This window comes from Elephas maximus, chromosome 7 (genome assembly GCF_024166365.1).
Source record: "Elephas maximus indicus isolate mEleMax1 chromosome 7, mEleMax1 primary haplotype, whole genome shotgun sequence".
In the NCBI taxonomy this organism is placed as follows: Eukaryota; Metazoa; Chordata; class Mammalia; order Proboscidea; family Elephantidae; genus Elephas; species Elephas maximus.
Genome location: NC_064825.1, coordinates 53,671,735 through 53,689,082, shown reverse-complemented (window position 1 = coordinate 53,689,082; position 17,348 = coordinate 53,671,735). Strand labels below are relative to the sequence as shown.

Here is a 17,348-nt window from a genome sequence, read left to right as displayed (position 1 = left end):
AAGTCGTGAGAGTCTCCACCCACTCTACTAGGCAACTTAATATAAACTGTCCTTAGACATTTTAGTGGTCGGAAGAGGTGGAAGTAGGAAGCTATCCTGGTGGCTTCAGAGTCCCTTTAGGTACTGAAGCCCACAGGTCTCCCTGAAGTTCCAAGCTGCCGCCATCATGTCCTCATCTCCACTCAGGCTGGCTGTGGTGTGTATGAGTAACATCAACAGGAGCATGGAAGTCCACAGCATCCTCAAGAAAAAGGGGTTCTGTGTCCAGTCCTTTGGAACTGGATCTCATGTGAAGCTGCCAGGACCAGAACCCAATATTTGCTCAGTTTGTGATTTCTTGACAACATATCAACAAACGTACAATGACCTTCTAAGGAAAGACAGAGAATACTGTACGCAGAATGGAATGTTACACATCTTGGGGAGAAATCAGAGGATCGGGCCCCAGCCAGAAAGATTTTAAGAGTGCAGAGATTCCTTCGATGTCATCGTGACCTGCAAAGACACAGTCTATGACACAGTGGTGGAAGAGCTATATTCCAGAGAACAGGAGACTTCCAGCCTGTGCACCTGATCCACGTGGACATTGAGACACCCTGGAAGATGCCACCCTGGGAGCTTTCCTTATCTGTGAGCTCTGCCAGCTCATACAGTGCACAGACAACATGGAGGACAGCCTGGATGAGCTGCTGCTGGAATTGGAGGAGAAAACAGGCAAGAGTTTTCTTCACACGGTCTGCTTCTACTGAAGATCTTGACTGGCCTAAGTAAGAAGTTGTGGGTCAAGTTTTAGACTACTCTGTATTTTCTCTGAAAAGCATCTTTAAAGACCTATCACCTAAATGCTGTTTGTATCCTTTTTAGTTATACTACAGGAAGAAGAGAATATTACTAAGAAACACATTTGTTGGGAAAGGAGGAGAAGGTTATGAGTAGGAACTATTAGGAACCACACGAAATGTGCCCTGCATTGTTCTTTGCACAGAATAACTAATTTAATGTTTACCTCAATAAGGAACTTACCGCCGTTCCTGCATTTTCTGAATGAGCAAACCAAAGCATGTAATGGATAAGTGTTTTGTTTCAGGATAGTCAGCAAGTAAAGAACATCTTCTATAAGCAATTGCTTTAACCAAATTTCTTTTGCTTGTTTTGAGTTTCATACCGAATATAAGCTTTTTTTTTTTTTTCTGCTCCAATGAGAAAAGGATTATATTGCATTTTTTAACTTTGGCTGTGTTTTCTTATATACCTTTTATACTAACGCTGATTTCGGATGTAAAAATTTGAGATCGATAATTGGCTGCCCGTAATTCCTAAAAATGGAATTGTTTCTTTAAAAAATGCCTCATGAAATGACATCTAATTAAATGAAATAATATAATTTAAATAAAATCTTGTTCTGTTTGGGAAATGGATTTCAAAAAAAGCCACATGCTTTTTTGTTTTTACGATTTATCAATTACACAGGGCAAAGCAGTCTTTTCATAGTAAGAACTTTTTTAAAACTGAAAGTGTTTATTGCTTTGAACTTTGGGATCATCAAGTAATAAGTCCAAGGATGTTCAGAGTGGAGGATTCTTCTTGATAATCATTAGCGGTGGCACCAAACCATGTGTTAGTAACAGGAAAAAAAATACAGCAGTTACAAATGCCCGTGCTTTAGAGCAGTTGTTCTCAAATGTTGGTGTGCACCAGAATCACCAGGAGGGCTTTTTAAGCCAAAATTGCTGGGCTCCGCCCACTGAGAATTTGATTCACTAGGTCTGGAGTAGGTCCAAGAATTTACATATTTTACAAGTTCCCACCCACTGCTTTCCAGTGTTTACTGATTTAGGATCATTGGCAATGTAAGATTGACCCTAAGTAGGAGCGATATGGAAAAAGACAATCTGTTGCTTTATAGATAGATTTTGCTCCTGCACCATTATGAAGATTATCTATCCTTACTGGCTGGTATCCCCAACAGAATTTTTAAGTGTATATAATTCTCTTAACAAATTCTAAGAAGTAATAAAAGTGACTTTAAATATATTGTATTTCAGTATGGAAATGCTCAGACACAGCTGTACTTGAAGACATAATGTTGTTGTTGTTAGGTGCCCCTGAGTCAATTCTGACTCACGTCGACCCCATGTGACACAAGACGCATAAAGGAGGCAGAGGCAGGGACAGATTACCAATAAGCAAGGGACAGATTAAACAATAAAATACAATCCCTTTGATCAGTCGCATGCATGATTAGGTAAGGTTAAAAAGTTATAGTTCATTCTCATAACTGAATCAATGGAGAAAGTCATGAGAGTCTCTACCCAGACTGCTAGGTGACTTAATGTAAACCTGTTTCCTGTTCTTAGACATTTTGGTAGTTGGAAGAGCTATGAATTGGAGGTCATCAAAGATGCAAAACTGTGCACTACAGAAGAGTAAGTAAACAGACGCAGAGGACGTGGAGAAGAGTCTGGATGAGCTGCTCCTGGAAAGGAAGAGAAAACAGGCAAGAGTTTTCTTCACACAGTCTGCTTCTGCTGAAGATCTTGGCTGGCTTAGCTCCGTCCTAAGTAAGAAGTGGTGGGTCAAGTTTTAGACTATTCTGTATTTTCCCCCAAAACATCTTCAAAGACCTATTTCCTAAATGCTGTTTGTATTGTTTTTAGGTTAAAGAGGAAGAAATACTACCAAAGAAAATATTTTATGTGAATTGGAAAGGTTATAAATAGCACCCTAAATAAAACTCTTGAAGAACAGTGGTAGATCATAGAATTTCTGCCTTCTATGAGGGACACCCAGGTTTGATTTGGAGCCAATATGCTTAATGCACAGCCACCAGCAGTGGTAGCTTGCAAGTTGCTATGATGCCGAACAGGTTTTAGTGGAACTTCCAGATGAAAATGTACTAGGAAAAAAGGCCTGGTGGTCTACTTCTGAAAAGCAGCCAATGAAAACCTTACGGATAACAATGGTCCAGTCCAAAACCAATCATGGGCATGGTGCAGGAGCAGGCAGCATTTAGTTCACCATGAGTTGGGGCTATTATGGATTGAATCACGTCCCCCAAAAATGGGTGTCAACTTCGCTATGCCATGGTTCCCAGTATTGTGTGATTGTTCATCATTTTGCGTTCTGATGTTATTGTCCTATGTGTTGTAAATCCTAAACTCTATGATGCTCATGGGGCAGGATTAGAGGCAGTCATGTTAATGAGGCAGAACTCTTACCTACAGGATTAAATTCTAACTTTTTTTGTTCGTTATTTATTTATTGTGCTCTAGATGAAAGTTTACAGACCAAATTAGTCTCGTTAAACAATTGATATCCATATTGTTTTGGACACTGGTTGCCAACCCCACGAATTGTCAACACTCTTCACTCCTCGACCTTGGATTCCCCATTATAAGTTTTCCTGGGTTCTTGTGCCTTCTTGTCCATGCCCCTGAGTTGGTGTGCCCAATTAGTCCCATTTTGTTTTATGAGCCCGTCTAATCTTCAGCTGAAGGATGAACCTCAGGAGTGACTCCAGTTTTGACTTAAATGGGTATCTGGTGGGGGGGGCATACGCTCAGGGTTTCTCCAGTCTCTGTCAGATCAGTAAGTCTAGTCTTTTTCTGTGAGTTAGAATTTTTTTCGTCATTTATCTCCAGCTCTGTTCAGGACCCTCCGTTGTGATCCCTGTCAGAGTAGTCAGTGGTAGTAGCTGGGCACTGTCTAGTTGTGTTGGACTCAGCCTGATGGAGGCTGTGGTAGTTGTGGTCCATTAGTCCTTTGGACTCATCTTTCCCTTGTGTCTTTAGTTTTCTGCATTCTCCCTTGCTCCAGATGGGGTGAGACCAGTAGAATATCTTAGATGGCCACTCACAAGCTTTTAAGACCCTAGATACTACCCACCAAAGTAGGATATAGAACATTTTCTTTATAAGCTATGTTATGTTAATTGAGCTAGAAGTCTGCAGAGAACATGGTCCCCAGCCCTCAGCAGAGTAGCTCAGTCCCTCAGGGCATTTGGATGTGTCTGTGAACCTTCTCTGACTTTGCCCTGGTAAAGTTGTGCTGACCTCCCCAGTACAAGACCAAATCTTTACCATAGCAGACAGCCACATCTTGCTCCTGCAGAGTGGCTGGTGGGTTCAAATTGCCAGCCTTTGAGTTAGCAGCCAAGCACTTAACCACTGCACCACCAGGGCTCCTCTTCTCCTTTTACATCCGTCCAAATTATATGGCACTATTTTGTGTAGTAGTCTTCAAGAATTTGTTTAACAAAGAGTTTCCCAGTTCTCCATCTTGGTAATAATTAGTTAGGGCTCAAATATCTTGCTTCTTTCCAATTGTTAGAATTCTGTAGACGCCAGCCACTGACCGTCATCAAGAAAATTTCACAATATATTTAAGATGCTTCCACCTTTTCATTTCTGCCTAGCCTATACCCTCATATGAGTTTTCCCTTAAGAAAATCCTGCTCCTTTTCTAAACCCTGAATCTTCCTTTTTCCTGAGAGACAGCCCTCTGTCACTAAAATACCTTGAAATTTTCTTATCTTTTATTCCAGCTGCTTGTGCTGCTTTTCTGTCAGCATTATTCCCAAGGTTAAGGCAGCTCAAGCTAAAGATTTCTTTAGTGAATCTCTTTGGCCTTTTGATTTGCAGTAATACATTCCATAGCATTATTATTCCACTGCAGTGGAAATTTCTAGATGTTGGATTTGCTAAGAATGATGGAAGTATTAGGGTTGAGGTCTTGAGCTAAAGTCATCAATGAAAAATGAGGACAATGAAGAGGCTAGGGTGTGATCAGGTGTTAGGTACATATGGCGAGGAAAGAAGAGAGGACAGTGTTTCCAAACGGCGTGAGCATCCTTAGGTTAGGGGTTTTAGCAAGAGGGAGGAAGTTATCATTGGATGTAGTAATGATACTACCTCCAATACCTATACAGGTACTATGAGGAATGAGAAATAAAAATGAGATTTTCTATATGCAGAATATAGTGAATAGCTGAAAGCCATGTTTCAGGTAAAACAAAGAAGTGAATGAGAGATGTCCACAAGGTTGTTGAAGATATACAAGAGTTTCTGGAATGCATTTGGTGTTCCAGAACGAATGAAGACATTTTCAAGGAAACTTGTGAGAAATTCTGTTAGTGCAGAGAACATAGAAAGTTTGTGGGATAACATATTACTAAAGTGACATGGACGTGGGTAGCAACTTAGCAAAATGGGAACGTGGGGCATGATGAGATATGATCTGAAACCTATTAGAAGAGTCGTGTCCCACTGCCCTTGTGCTTGAGCCCATTGTTGCAGCCACTATGTCGACTCAACTCATTGAGGGTCTTCCCCTTTTTCACTGAGCCTCCATGATGTGCTTCCTACCAAGCATGATGTACTTCACCAGGGATTGGTCTCTCCTGATAACATGTCCAAAGTATGTGAGACAAACTCTGGCCATCCTTGCTCCTAATGGTCATGTACTTTCTTCCAAGACAGGTTTGTTGGTTCTTATGGCAGTCCATGGTATATTGGATATCCTCCTTCCCTCTCTCCCTGAGGATGGTTGTAGGATCCAAGGCATTTTTCCAGGGCCAGGGCACTGGTGGGAAGGAGTCATTAGTTATACAGGCATCTGATTACTTCTGAAATCTGTGCATATATCTGTTATAGTGATCTGTGATCGGTGGTCTCTGATGTTACTATTGGAATTGTTTGGGGGCACCACGAACTGTGCCCATATAAGACAGTGAACTTCATTGATAAATATTGTGTATGTTCTGACTGCCCCACTGATAGGTTGTTCCCCATCTCTCTCAGGCCTTCCTATTCTGTCAGACATGATAAAATTGAAATTACGCCAATTTAGTAACCACATAATGACCTCTACGTGTTCAAGTGAAAGGAAGAGTCACACAACTGTCACTTTAAGTCAAAAGCTAGAAATGATTAAGCTTAGTAAGGAGGGTGTGTCGAAAGGCAAGACAGGCTGAAAGCAAGTCCCCTTGCGTCAAACAGTTAGCCAAGATGTGAATACAAAATAAACATTCCTGAAGGAAATAAAAAGTGCTACACATGAATGATAATAACGAGAGACAGCCTTATTGCAGACAAGGAGAAAGTTTTAGTGGTCTGGATAGAAGATTAAGCCAGCTATAAGGTTCCCTTAAGCTAAAGCCTAATCCAGAGCAAAGCCCTAACTCTCTTCAATTCTATGAAGGCTGAGAAAGGAGAGAAAGTTGCAGAAGAAAGGTTTGAAGCTAGCAGAGATTGGCTAATGAGATTTAGGGAAGAAGCCATCTCTATGACATAAAAGTGCAAGGTAAAGCAGCAAGTAATAACGTAGAAGCTGAGCAAGTTCTCCAGAAGACCTAGCTAAGCTAACAGATGAAGGCGGCTACGCTGAAAGATAGATTTCCAGTGTAGACAAACCAGTCTGATATTGGCAGAAGACGCCACTTAGGACTTCATACCTAAAGAGGAAATGTCAATGCCTCAAATGCTTTGAAGGACAGGCTGCCTCTCTTGTTAGGGGCAAATGCTGCTGGTGACTCTAAATTGAAGGAAGTGCACATTTACTATTCTGAAAACCCAAGGGTCCTTAAGAATTATACTAAATCTACTCTGATTGTGTTCTCTGAATGGAAAAACAAAGCCTGGATGACAGCACAGCTGTTTACAACATGGCTTACTGAATAGTTTAAGCCCACTGTTGAGACCTACTGCTCAGAAAAAAAAAAAATTCCTTTCAAAATACTACTGCTCATTGACAATGCACCCGATCACTCGAGAGCTCTGATGGTTAATGTTTTCACGCCTGCTAACACAACATCCATTCTGCAGCCCATGGACCAAGGAGTAATTTTGATTTTCAAATCTTATTATTTAAAAAATATATTTGGTAAGGCTATAGCTGCCGTAGATACTGATTCCTCTGATGGCTCTGGGCAAAGTAAATTGAAACCCCCCTGGAAAGGATTCACCAATCTAGATGCCATTAAGAACATTCATGAGTCATGGGAGGAGGTCAAAATATCAACATTAACAGGAGTTTGGAAGAAGTTGATTCCAACCCTCAGGTTTGACTTATAGGGGTTCAAGATTTCTGTGGAGAAAGTAACTGCAGATGTGGTGAAAATAGCAAGAGAACTAGAATTAGAAGCGGAGCCCTAATATATGACTGAATTGCTGCAATCTCATGATAAGACTTTATCAGATGAGGAGTTGCTTCTTATGCATGAGTAAAGAAAGTGGCTTCTTAAGATGGAACTTACTCCTGGTGAAGATGCTGTGATCATCGTTGAAATGACAACCAAGGATTCAGAATATTACTTAAACTTAGTAATAAAATTCATCAAATATCTCTTTTTTATTTTCACTATAATTGCCTTTTATTATCAGTACTTTTATAAATCTGATCTTTATTTGTCTTTGAGATTTGAAAGCATTACATATAAGCATTTGTGAAGGAACATCTGCGAATGATAACATAAGCAAATTACACACTGCAACACTGCCTGTAGTACATATTACTAACAATAAGATGTACAAGAACAACAACAACAGCAACAAAAAACAGTTGTAAGTATGGTTTGTCATAACTCAAATACATTACAAGTCAGGGACTACCTGCAAAGAAAATAGAAGACTTTTTTCCCAGCAACCATAAATGTGGGTTTATGATGCCTAATGCTAAACCAAATACTGTACTTGGCAGGCAAATAAAATTAGAATGTATTCAAAACAGCCACAAACCACATGTGTTCTACAAATTGTTCTGCACGGACAGTTAGATAGATACCTTCAGGAAAGTGTTAAAAATACTTATGACTCCAAACCGTGAATCTTATGAACCACGCCAGGGATTAATAACTTCAAAATGATCCTCTTCACGAAGAACAAAAATATGAAAATTATTTTTACATATTAACTGCATGAGTTGAGATTGAAAATAAAGCTGTATATTCATTGAATCCAGCATTAAAGTAGGTCTGTTGCAAGGCTGAGCCAGCTGGATGAGGTTTTTGTACTGAGACATGATAAATGTTCGCACTCAGTGTGGGGTGGAGATCACAGCACCTGGGGAGGAGCAAATGAGAAAAGAGGAGATTGGAGGGAGGGGAAAACAGTCTTAGGGATTTTGTCCATTTGGAAAGAGGGCAAGGCTCAAGCAGCAGCTCTGTCCCTGGAGCCCTTGGTGTAAGTGCTTCCCTCAGGGGCTTTCATGAGGGAAGATAAACAGCCCAACTGCCTGGCCTTCAACAAGCTGAAGTTCATTGCTGATCTCATGGCTGTTCCTGAACACATAGTCTGAGGCAGGTAAACCAATTAGACATCTGTAGACGGCGATGATTACAGGGACAAGGTAAGGACTGATGTTGTGTTCTCATACAAGCAGAGGTGACAGGACTCTTGAAGGATATTGATATATATGGACAAAGAATGGCGAAGACCAAGGCACATACATGGTTTGTTATATCAGAAGTGGAGAGTGTGGTCTGGGAAGGGCATATGAGCTAGCTGGAATTACCAAATTTGGTAATAAAGAGATACTACCAATAAATGACAAGTGCCCTGATAATTAGACTGGGCATGGAAAACAGAAAGCATGTTGCCCTAGATGACAGACACCACTTGGCAAAGTATGAAGAGAACCCCAAAAATGACAGGGATCTGTGCTGGGCTGCCCAAAGCAGGGCATTGGAGGGGCTTTGGGGACGTGGTCAGGGCATCTCAGGCATGTTTGAGAAGAGATTTACAGGGAGATGGCATTTGAACCAGGATTTTTAGGGCAATCTTCTATTAGATCAAAGTCAAGAGAACAATTCCACAAGCAAATCCCTAACTCCTGATCTCCCTGGCCTCTCTCTCTGGCTCCGATTAATAACATTTCCCCTGGTCGTCCCTCTCCCCCAACACCTGGTCATCATCAACTTTTGTGATTTGCCCTCCTCTCAAGCCCTGTCTTTGTTGGTTTGTGTCTCCCCTGGCTCTTCTTGCTTTATTCTTCTTTCCTTTCCTTGTCTGGTCTGTGCAGTACACGCCTGCCACATTCCTTTCTCTTGCTATCCCACTCTCTTCCTTTTCTTCCACCTCCTACAAGAGGATGGCTGCCCTCACTGGAGGAAACTTTCTCAGAGTGTCCGTATGCTACACAAGTTCTCTGTCCCAAGGCTTGATGACAGGCATCACTGGACTGGTGACTCTAATGGAAGAACAATTTCTACCAGCTCCAAGAGGAGAGTATTAGGAGGGTTTCCTCTCCAGAAAGAAAGAGCAGGAAAACCAAGAGGGAGAACTGGGGTGAAAAAAATAATGTTAATGAACTTAACATACATCTCAGATACTGAGCTGGATACTTTAAGATAGCTCAACATTTAATATCCTCAGATCCCTACCAAGAGAGTTTTTTTATTATTTGTTTCCATTTCTTCATCCAGTGAAGGAATTGAATCTGGCCCTCTTCTCAGAAAGTGCCGTCTGAGCCCAATCCACCTGGATCGTTGCACTAAACCTATCTGCTTACATGCCTGACTCCCTCTCAAACCATGAGCTGAGTTAGGATTCAGGTACATGGCATGATGCCTAAAAACTAGTCACTGCTCAAAACCTGCTTTATGAATGATTAAACTAATGAAGGAATGAAAGGACACCAGGATGTAACTTATGAAATACAGTTTAATTCCACCTGCAGAAGAATCTTCCAAATATGAAGCACTACACCACCCTGATACTCCCAGAAATAATGACTTTTTTTTCTAATTTCAGTCATTTCTAAACTTAGTTCTCTAAAGTGGAAGCACCAGAAGTGCCTCAATCAAGCACACAGGCCCTGCCAATTTTACCTCCTGAAGGTCTTCTGACCCTCTTCACAAGTAAGAAAAGGGAGGTGAAGGCATCTGCTAACTGCCACCTGTGTAAAGTTAGAGTCTAAGTGTTCAGTTGTGATCAAAGCCCTTCCTGTCTTCCACTACGGCCCCTCCCCTGTCTCACTCTAATACTTCCTATGCACTAGCCACCCTGAGCTAAAATGTTTCATGAATGCGCTGTGCACTGATCTATACACGCATTTTTTCTTACGCTGCTCCTGTACCTTGGTATTCCTCATTCTATGATAAACTACTCAATCTCAAGTTCAAGTATCATCTTTTTACAGCCTTCCCAGACACACATAATGATTTCCTTTGTGTATTCGTTATACTTTGTTTTGAAGAAGTTCATACAAAATTGCTTTTTATTTTTATTAGCTGGATATGTGTGTATCTTTTAATTAGACTGTCACTCATTGGGGTGCAGACTTTATCCTATTTATCTTTGTGCATTCCTTATTATTTGCACAATCAAAGATGGAAACTGTGGGATATGCCAAAAGCGCCTTGTGACTTCAGATAAAATATTCATGGACAGTCTGTATTTTACTCTGTCTCTGAGAATGGGAGGTGAGCCCCTGGCTGATCTACTCAAACATGAATATATTGAACCACACTGGTACTAGCCACAGAATCTTCTGTTTGTTGGGCATCCCCGGACTAGAAGACCAGCACATGTGGAATTCCATCCCCTCATCATTTCCTATCTCATTGCTGTGCTTGGGAACAGGCTGTTCATCTTCATCATCGTCTCAAGGCGCAGCCTCCACGAACCCATGTACCTCTTCCTCTACATGCTGGCTGGAGCAGACGTTGTCCTCTCCACATGCACAGTACCTCCGGCCTTGGCCATCTTCTGGTTCCATGCTGGGGAGATCTCCCTGGATCGCTGCATCACCCACCTCTTTTTCATCTATTCCACCTTCATCTCTGAGTCAGGGATCTTGCTGATGATGGCATTTGTCCGCTACATTGCCATATGCTACCCACTGAGATACACCACTATTCTTACACATGCCTTGGTTGGGAAAATTGGTGCAGGTATCTTCCTGAGAAGTTATGGTACAATCTCCCCCATGACATATCTTCTGAAAAGATTCACTTTCTGCCAAAATAATATAATTCCGCACACCTTCTGTGAACACATTGGCTTCGCCAAATATGCTTGTAATGACATTCAAGTGAACATTTGGTATGGTTTCTCTGTCCTAATGTTAACAGTGGTCTTAGATGTTGTGCTAATTTGTGTTTCCTATATGCTGATTCTTCGTGCTTTCTTTCACATGCCTTCCCAAAATGCACACCACAAAGGTCTGAACACCTGTGGCTCCCATGTCTGTGTCATCATCCTATTTTATGGGCCTGGAATCTCCACAACCCTTACTCAGTGTTTTGGACGCCACATCCCACCTCATACCCACATTTTGTTGGCTAATGTCTGCATTCTGGTTCCACCTATGCTGAATCCCATCATTTGTGGGATCAAGACCAAACAGATCCAGGACCAGATGGTTCATGTGTTATTTACAAGGCAGAAATGATTTTGTGGTAGGAACTGTGTTTTCACATTCTCCAGCTATCCATGAGGCGGCCTACGGAAGTGGTAGGTGAGAGGCGAAGCTGAAACACTAGGTAAATAGCTCAGGGTCTATTTGTCTAGACACTTACAGTAGTCTGTGTCTAGAGCAAGTTCACCAGAGAGGTAGCAGGGCTTACTTTTTCTACTGTCTAAACAACCTGAGATAGAAATGCCATTTTTGACTGAGGGAGCATCCTCCTGCCCAGACCTGGGACTGGATGGACTGATATCCACAAGTCATATAGCCTTTATGATACTATTCTAATCTCTGGAAATGGATGAAGTAAGAACCATGCTCTGCCTAGGAATTTGTGCAGCTAATCTGCACTGAGTCTCTCAAGCTCTGGGACCTCATGCGATATCCCTCAACAACCACATACAAACCTCCATCCCTTTATGTCCCTCATTCTAACTAAGTGGCATTCCTAGGACTATTGATTCCTAGGCTTTCAGGTTATTCATATTACATTGTTATTCACATTCTAATCAATATGCATGTCTGTAATAAGAGAATATAAATTAATCGTCTGTTCATACTTTGCAGAACAATCCTTGAGGAAACTGAAGCTGACCATTTCTCTCTCGGGAAATTCTCATGTTGTTTCTGAAGGGGTGGTGTGTGCTAAGAAAATGATGAGGAAGGAAACTCCTCCATTATCAGTGTCAGTGTGTTCTTCTCCTCAACATGGCAGGCCATTAGTGTTGGTTCCTGGTTTCCTTTACAGAGACACTTATCATGTTACCTTTAAGCAACCAAGGCTTCAGAAACTAAAGGCCATTCATGCCTCATCTCTCCCACGTCTTTGATGTGTTTCTGCTTTGTCTTGGAATAACCTCTCTTGACTTTTTGGGAAATTTCTATTCGCCATTTCATACCCCATTCTCAATATTGTCTCCTCTGTGGTGCTTTCTCTAACCAACTTGTATTCGATGTATTATTTAGTTAATACTCTAGGGAAAAAAAAATATATTGTCCATATTTCTTTTTTAAAGTTTTATTTTATTGGAAATATATGTTCTATGTAGACAACACTAGATATTAAAAAAAAAAAAGACCAGGGCCCTATACAGACCACCTTCTACTTCTACATTTCAGAGTCTTCATATATTTGCTGTGTTATGTTCCAGTGATTTTTGTTTAAGTGGAAGAAACTGCTTCTTAACACTTTTAAAGAGGTCTTTTGCAGCACATTTGCCCAATGCAATGCCTTGTTTGATTCCTTCACTGCTGCTTCCATAGGCGTTGATTGTGGATCCAAGTAAAATGAAATCTTTGACAACTTCAATATTTTCTCTGTTTATCATGACCAATCCATGCACTAATACCCCTGCTTAATTAGATGAGTAAATTGAAGCTCAGAGAGATGGGCATCCAGCTAATAAATAGTAGGGTCCGCACTGACTGAGTCCATGTTTGCCTTGTTATGAAACCTATCTTCTTTTCATACCCATTCTCTTTCCAACAGAGGCTTACTCAATTCCTGCAACAAACAACAAAGGGTCTACAGTGATGTGAAACAGTCATTTTCAGGGTGTCTTTTTTCTTTGATTTTTTTCACTGTTTCCACTCTGCTTTCAGGGACTGTTTATGTTAACGGATTCAACGGAATAGGTGTAATGGATTGGTAGATTTATCACTTTTATTACCAAACAGCCAAACAGAATGACAGGATCCGCTCTCCACAGAACCCACTCACCTTCCCATTCCCCAGGCTCTAACCAAGGGATCCGCAGTTTCTGTGTCCCTGATGCTCACTGAGGGTAAAAAAAAAAAAAAAAAGAAAGAAATTTGATGGTAAGGTAGTGGAAATTACCCGTTTTTCTGAGAGCCCGGTTCCTTCCTTATGCCCCAGTAGCTGACGTTGTTCCCACAGGCAGTTAGGGCGGGACATGACACACTCCTCTAGGGTGGGCAGCTGCCGCGGAGGGGAGAAGGTCTGAAAAGGACGCATAAACCACAGAGAGTAATTTCAGATCTAGGACTTAAGAGGGAGAGACTACAGGGGACTCAGCCTCAGCTGCGCAGAGCAGGGAGGGGGAAATGGGAGAGAGGCATTACATTTGATAATGGGAGAGCGTGAGCCTAGGACGAAGTGCTGCCGAGTTTTCCTTCAACCCCAGCTTCCAAGATGCCCAAGTCTAGGGGCTCAGAATCTTCTAATACCTCTCGCACCCCAACTCCTCCTTGTCTCTTCCCGTTTGGCCTCCCACTTCTCTTCCTTCCCTGCTGCTATTCTTTCTCTCCCTCCACACCCATTTCTCCTCCCCTCCCTTCAATTCTCCTCCCACTCTCCTCCCCCTTTTTTTGACTCGCCTTTGAGAGGAAATCGAAAGTGAAATTAGGGGTCCGCCCTTGGCCTTTGAGTGCCCTGTTGAGGTGAGTGAAGCTGGCTAGGCTGGGGGATCCCAGCCTCCCCTTACCCAGATTTGAAGATTCCATTCCACCCCTTCTCCCTTGCGGAACTTGGTCGACCCAGCAAGCAGGTCTTCCCGCGCGGGCGCCTCTGCCTAGAAGGAGGCTGGGCTCTGAAGCGACTGCAGAGGTAGCCGGCGGGAGCCAGGCTGCCCTGCTGCCGCGCCCGTCAGGGGTGGAGTGGCGCGCGAACCTTGGACTACCGGGATTGTAACCCAGAGGTTGGCCGAGCAGAGCCCAGTGTGGGGCGGGCCAGCAATCCTGGAAACGGAATTTCCCTTCCCTCCTATCTCCAATCGACGACCCTGGGTTTTTTTCCTATCTCCAAAAATCCACCTCTGCAAGTGAGAGGGACAGGGCTGCTCAGGACGTTGGACTAGGATGTACCCTGGTCCAAGACTGAGGTGGTCAGTGCTCTGGAGGAAATGAAGACATGACCCAGGTAGTTAAGAGAAGAGCCCAGGGAGTGCTGGCCACACTTCTGAGCGCACAGTGTCCCCTCCCTTCCCAAGCAGCTCCCTTCCCCCACTGGCCTGCCCCTCAAAAGCAAAACTCCTAAATTTTTTTCTTTCTTTTTCCCTGTTCCTTCCTCTTTTTCATTTTAGTCTATGTAACTTTATGCAAATTATTGCATCTGTTTATTGATGTACACATGTATATGTATATATACATATGCTTTCATCAGGTCCACCCCAGCTTAAATATGTATATGTGTATATGCATACATATATATCTCTACATTTGACTCCTGCCATTATTGTAAAGAGGACTGAATTGTCTCTAGGTGGTGCAAAGGGTTAAGAGGCTCAGTCTGAAAGGTTGGTGTTTTGAGTCTGTCCAGAGGTTGGGTCTTTTAGAGGCACCTTGGAAGGCCTGGCAATCTACTGAAAAACTCAGCCATTGAAAGCCCTATGGAACACAGTTCTACTCTGACACAAAGAGGTCCCTATCATTCAGATAACTAGTTTAGTTTATTGTTATGATTAACTTTTCAGCGAAATCAGTGATTGATTACATGAGATGGGAGAAGATGGATGGAAAAAGCCTTGGCCCTGAGGGAAATCTTCCTTAAAAAAAAAAAATCACCAGAAGGACTCCCAAAGTGGCAATTGGTGGAAGTGGTCCTAGTGAGAAAGCTGGAAACCCCACAGTCTCATATTCAGGCCCAGCCCTCTGACCCAGCACCTCCCACCTGGACCTCCCTTCCTGTCAAATTGGCTACTATGCCTGCCCCCACACACAACTTGATGTATTTGAATGGGCTCAGCCCCTAGCTGGGTACAGGATTTTTTTTTTTTTTCCATCCCATCTTCCCTTCCTTTCTTCCTTCCTTTTGTCATTTCTTCCAGGCAGTTGGAGTATTTTCCCCTTGGATTGTAATGGAGACCCTTTGAAGGATTTAAGCTGGGGTGGACATGATGAAAGCGTAGTTGTAAAGTTTTACCTCTGAGATTCTGGACAATTATATTTACCTCTTTTGCAGACTCAGTTTCCCCTTCCGTCTGACCAGACTATGGAGGAGAAGCCCTTGTTATTCAGATTGATGTTCCTGCTTTTTCTTGTTTTTATCCCCTCCAGTTCACCACCCCCATGTCCTCCTTTGAATCATTTTATTTTTCTCACACAACCCTTCCCATTTTCTTTCCTTTTCTCCTCTCCCCACTAGTCCCCCACAAGATCTCCGTGGTGCTGTTTAACACGAACACTGCCCCTATGGCCTCAGCGAAGCTCCTGGCAATGATGTGGGAGGAGGTAACATGCTCTGTCTGCCTGGATCCCTTCGTGGAGCCTGTGATCATTGAATGTGGCCACAGTTTCTGCCAAGGATGCATCTCTGAGGTCGGGAAAGATGGCGGCAGTAGTTGCCCTGTGTGCCGGCAGAAATTCCTGCTCAGGAACATCCGGCCCAATCGGCACCTAGCCAACATGGTGGACAACCTTAGACAAATGGACCAGAGCACCAAGGAGGACATGAAGGGGGATCAGTGTACGGTGCATGGAGAGAAACTTCACCTGTTCTGTGAGAAAGATGGAAAAGCACTTTGCTGGGTGTGTGCCCAGTCACGGAAACACCGTGACCACTCCAGGATCCCTATTGAGGAAGCTGCACATGAGTACCAGGTGAGGCCTTAGCACAAAGCATGAGCAGGTAAAAAGGAGATGGGCCCTGATTAGTGCTTTCCTCTCCACAGCTTGTGATAGGAGAGAGCGGCCTCTGGAGTTGAAGGACTGGGGAAAGAAAGGGTGTCTCCCTCCATGTCTAATCTAAGTGGAGAGTTGCAGACTAAACACAACCTTCTCATTCCCTGAGAGCAGGGAATATGCTGTGGGAAAATCTGGCAAGGATCATGTTTCCTTGTGGCTTCCTGGTTAATTAGGAGTGAGAACACCCCCTACCCCTGCCACCCCAACAGTGTGGGTCTAGTCTACAAGAAAACGTCAGACTTTTTCTGAAGTATTCCCATTCATCAATTCCAACATCACTCAAGACTCCAGTGCTCCAACCTTCTCTGCACCCAGGCTTTTCTAAGAACCAAGATGACCTTCCCCCACCCCATGTTACCCCATCCTACTTAGTCTGGTTAGGGATTGACTTGCTGTCTCTCTCTGCAGGAGAAGTTCCAGGTGGCATTACAGAAGCTGAGAAGAGAGCAGGAGTTAGCTGAGAAGTTGGAAGTCGATATTGCTGAGAAGAGAGCAGCCTGGAAGGCAAGGGTCACACCCAGAAAGGGATCTTAGATTAGAAGTCTGGGCAGAATTCAAGTTAGTGGGCTCAGCTATACCTATCTGAATAGTTACAGAGTTGGTATATCTCACTCTCTGAGAACCAGCCATCCTCCTTGTCTCCTGATAAAGGGAAATAAGAATGAAGGAGGCTAGAAGGAGAGCTTCCAATCAAACACAAAGATTGAGAGTCTATAGGAGAGGGGGTTGAGTGGGAGAAACCATACCCTAAAGCTCCCTGCTCCTCCGAGCCCAGTCGCAGCAGATGACAGTACCAGTGCTTGGTGTCTGGGACAAAGGTATCTCTAGAGAGCAGCCCAACCACTATGCCTTGTAGGAAATGGCAAAGGCTGTGAGGAATGGGCTTAAGGGTTGAAGTAGGAAAACCAGTTTCAGCAGGTGCTTGCTTGACCATGTCCAGATCACTGGTCCAAAGTATAACAGAGAACTAAAGCTTGTTTCACACTGGTGAAGGAGTTTCACACTAGTGGAAGAGGGGTAGGTCAGGGATTAAGAAGAATGCAGAGAGCTCCTGGACAACACATCCCAGAAGAGGAAGATTTAAGGTGAGGGAGGGAAGAGCCAGGCTGCAATAGCAAGCAGTGACCCTCCAGTTACCAGCAAAAGAGAACAGGCAAAGAATATTCCAGAAACTTACCTTTCCCATGACTTAGAAATGATATTGTGAGCCTCTCTGTGCGAGCTTGTTGGGGGTGGGTTCAGGTATTAGTCGCTTAACAACTCAGAGAGAAATGAAGGCCAAGGGATACATTTGAGAGGTGACT

At 43.1% G+C, this 17,348-nt stretch overlaps 2 protein-coding genes and 2 pseudogenes across 6 annotated transcripts in view; all 4 read left to right on the top strand.

Annotated features, from left to right (window-relative positions):
* Positions 1 to 17,348, top strand: part of LOC126079101 (E3 ubiquitin-protein ligase TRIM21-like) — a 63,258-nt gene that overhangs the window by 32,664 nt on the left and 13,246 nt on the right. The window lies entirely within an intron of this gene.
* LOC126079099 (E3 ubiquitin-protein ligase TRIM21-like) overlaps positions 1 to 17,348 on the top strand; it is a 113,145-nt gene that overhangs the window by 88,935 nt on the left and 6,862 nt on the right. For 2 of the 4 annotated variants that reach the window (XM_049890032.1, XM_049890030.1), the window contains exons 2-3: positions 15,506 to 15,960; positions 16,453 to 16,548. In XM_049890032.1, the coding sequence (XP_049745989.1) occupies positions 15,553 to 15,960; positions 16,453 to 16,548 (504 nt within the window). In that variant the 5' untranslated portion in view covers positions 15,506 to 15,552. Of the gene's footprint in view, positions 1 to 13,736; positions 13,804 to 14,196; positions 14,282 to 15,505; positions 15,961 to 16,452; positions 16,549 to 17,348 lie in introns of those variants that run through there. The other 2 variants (XM_049890031.1, XM_049890033.1) reach the window with 2 other exon arrangements.
* Positions 150 to 749, top strand: LOC126079162 (RNA polymerase II subunit A C-terminal domain phosphatase SSU72-like; annotated as a pseudogene).
* On the top strand, positions 10,445 to 11,388 carry LOC126079139 (olfactory receptor 52B4-like; annotated as a pseudogene).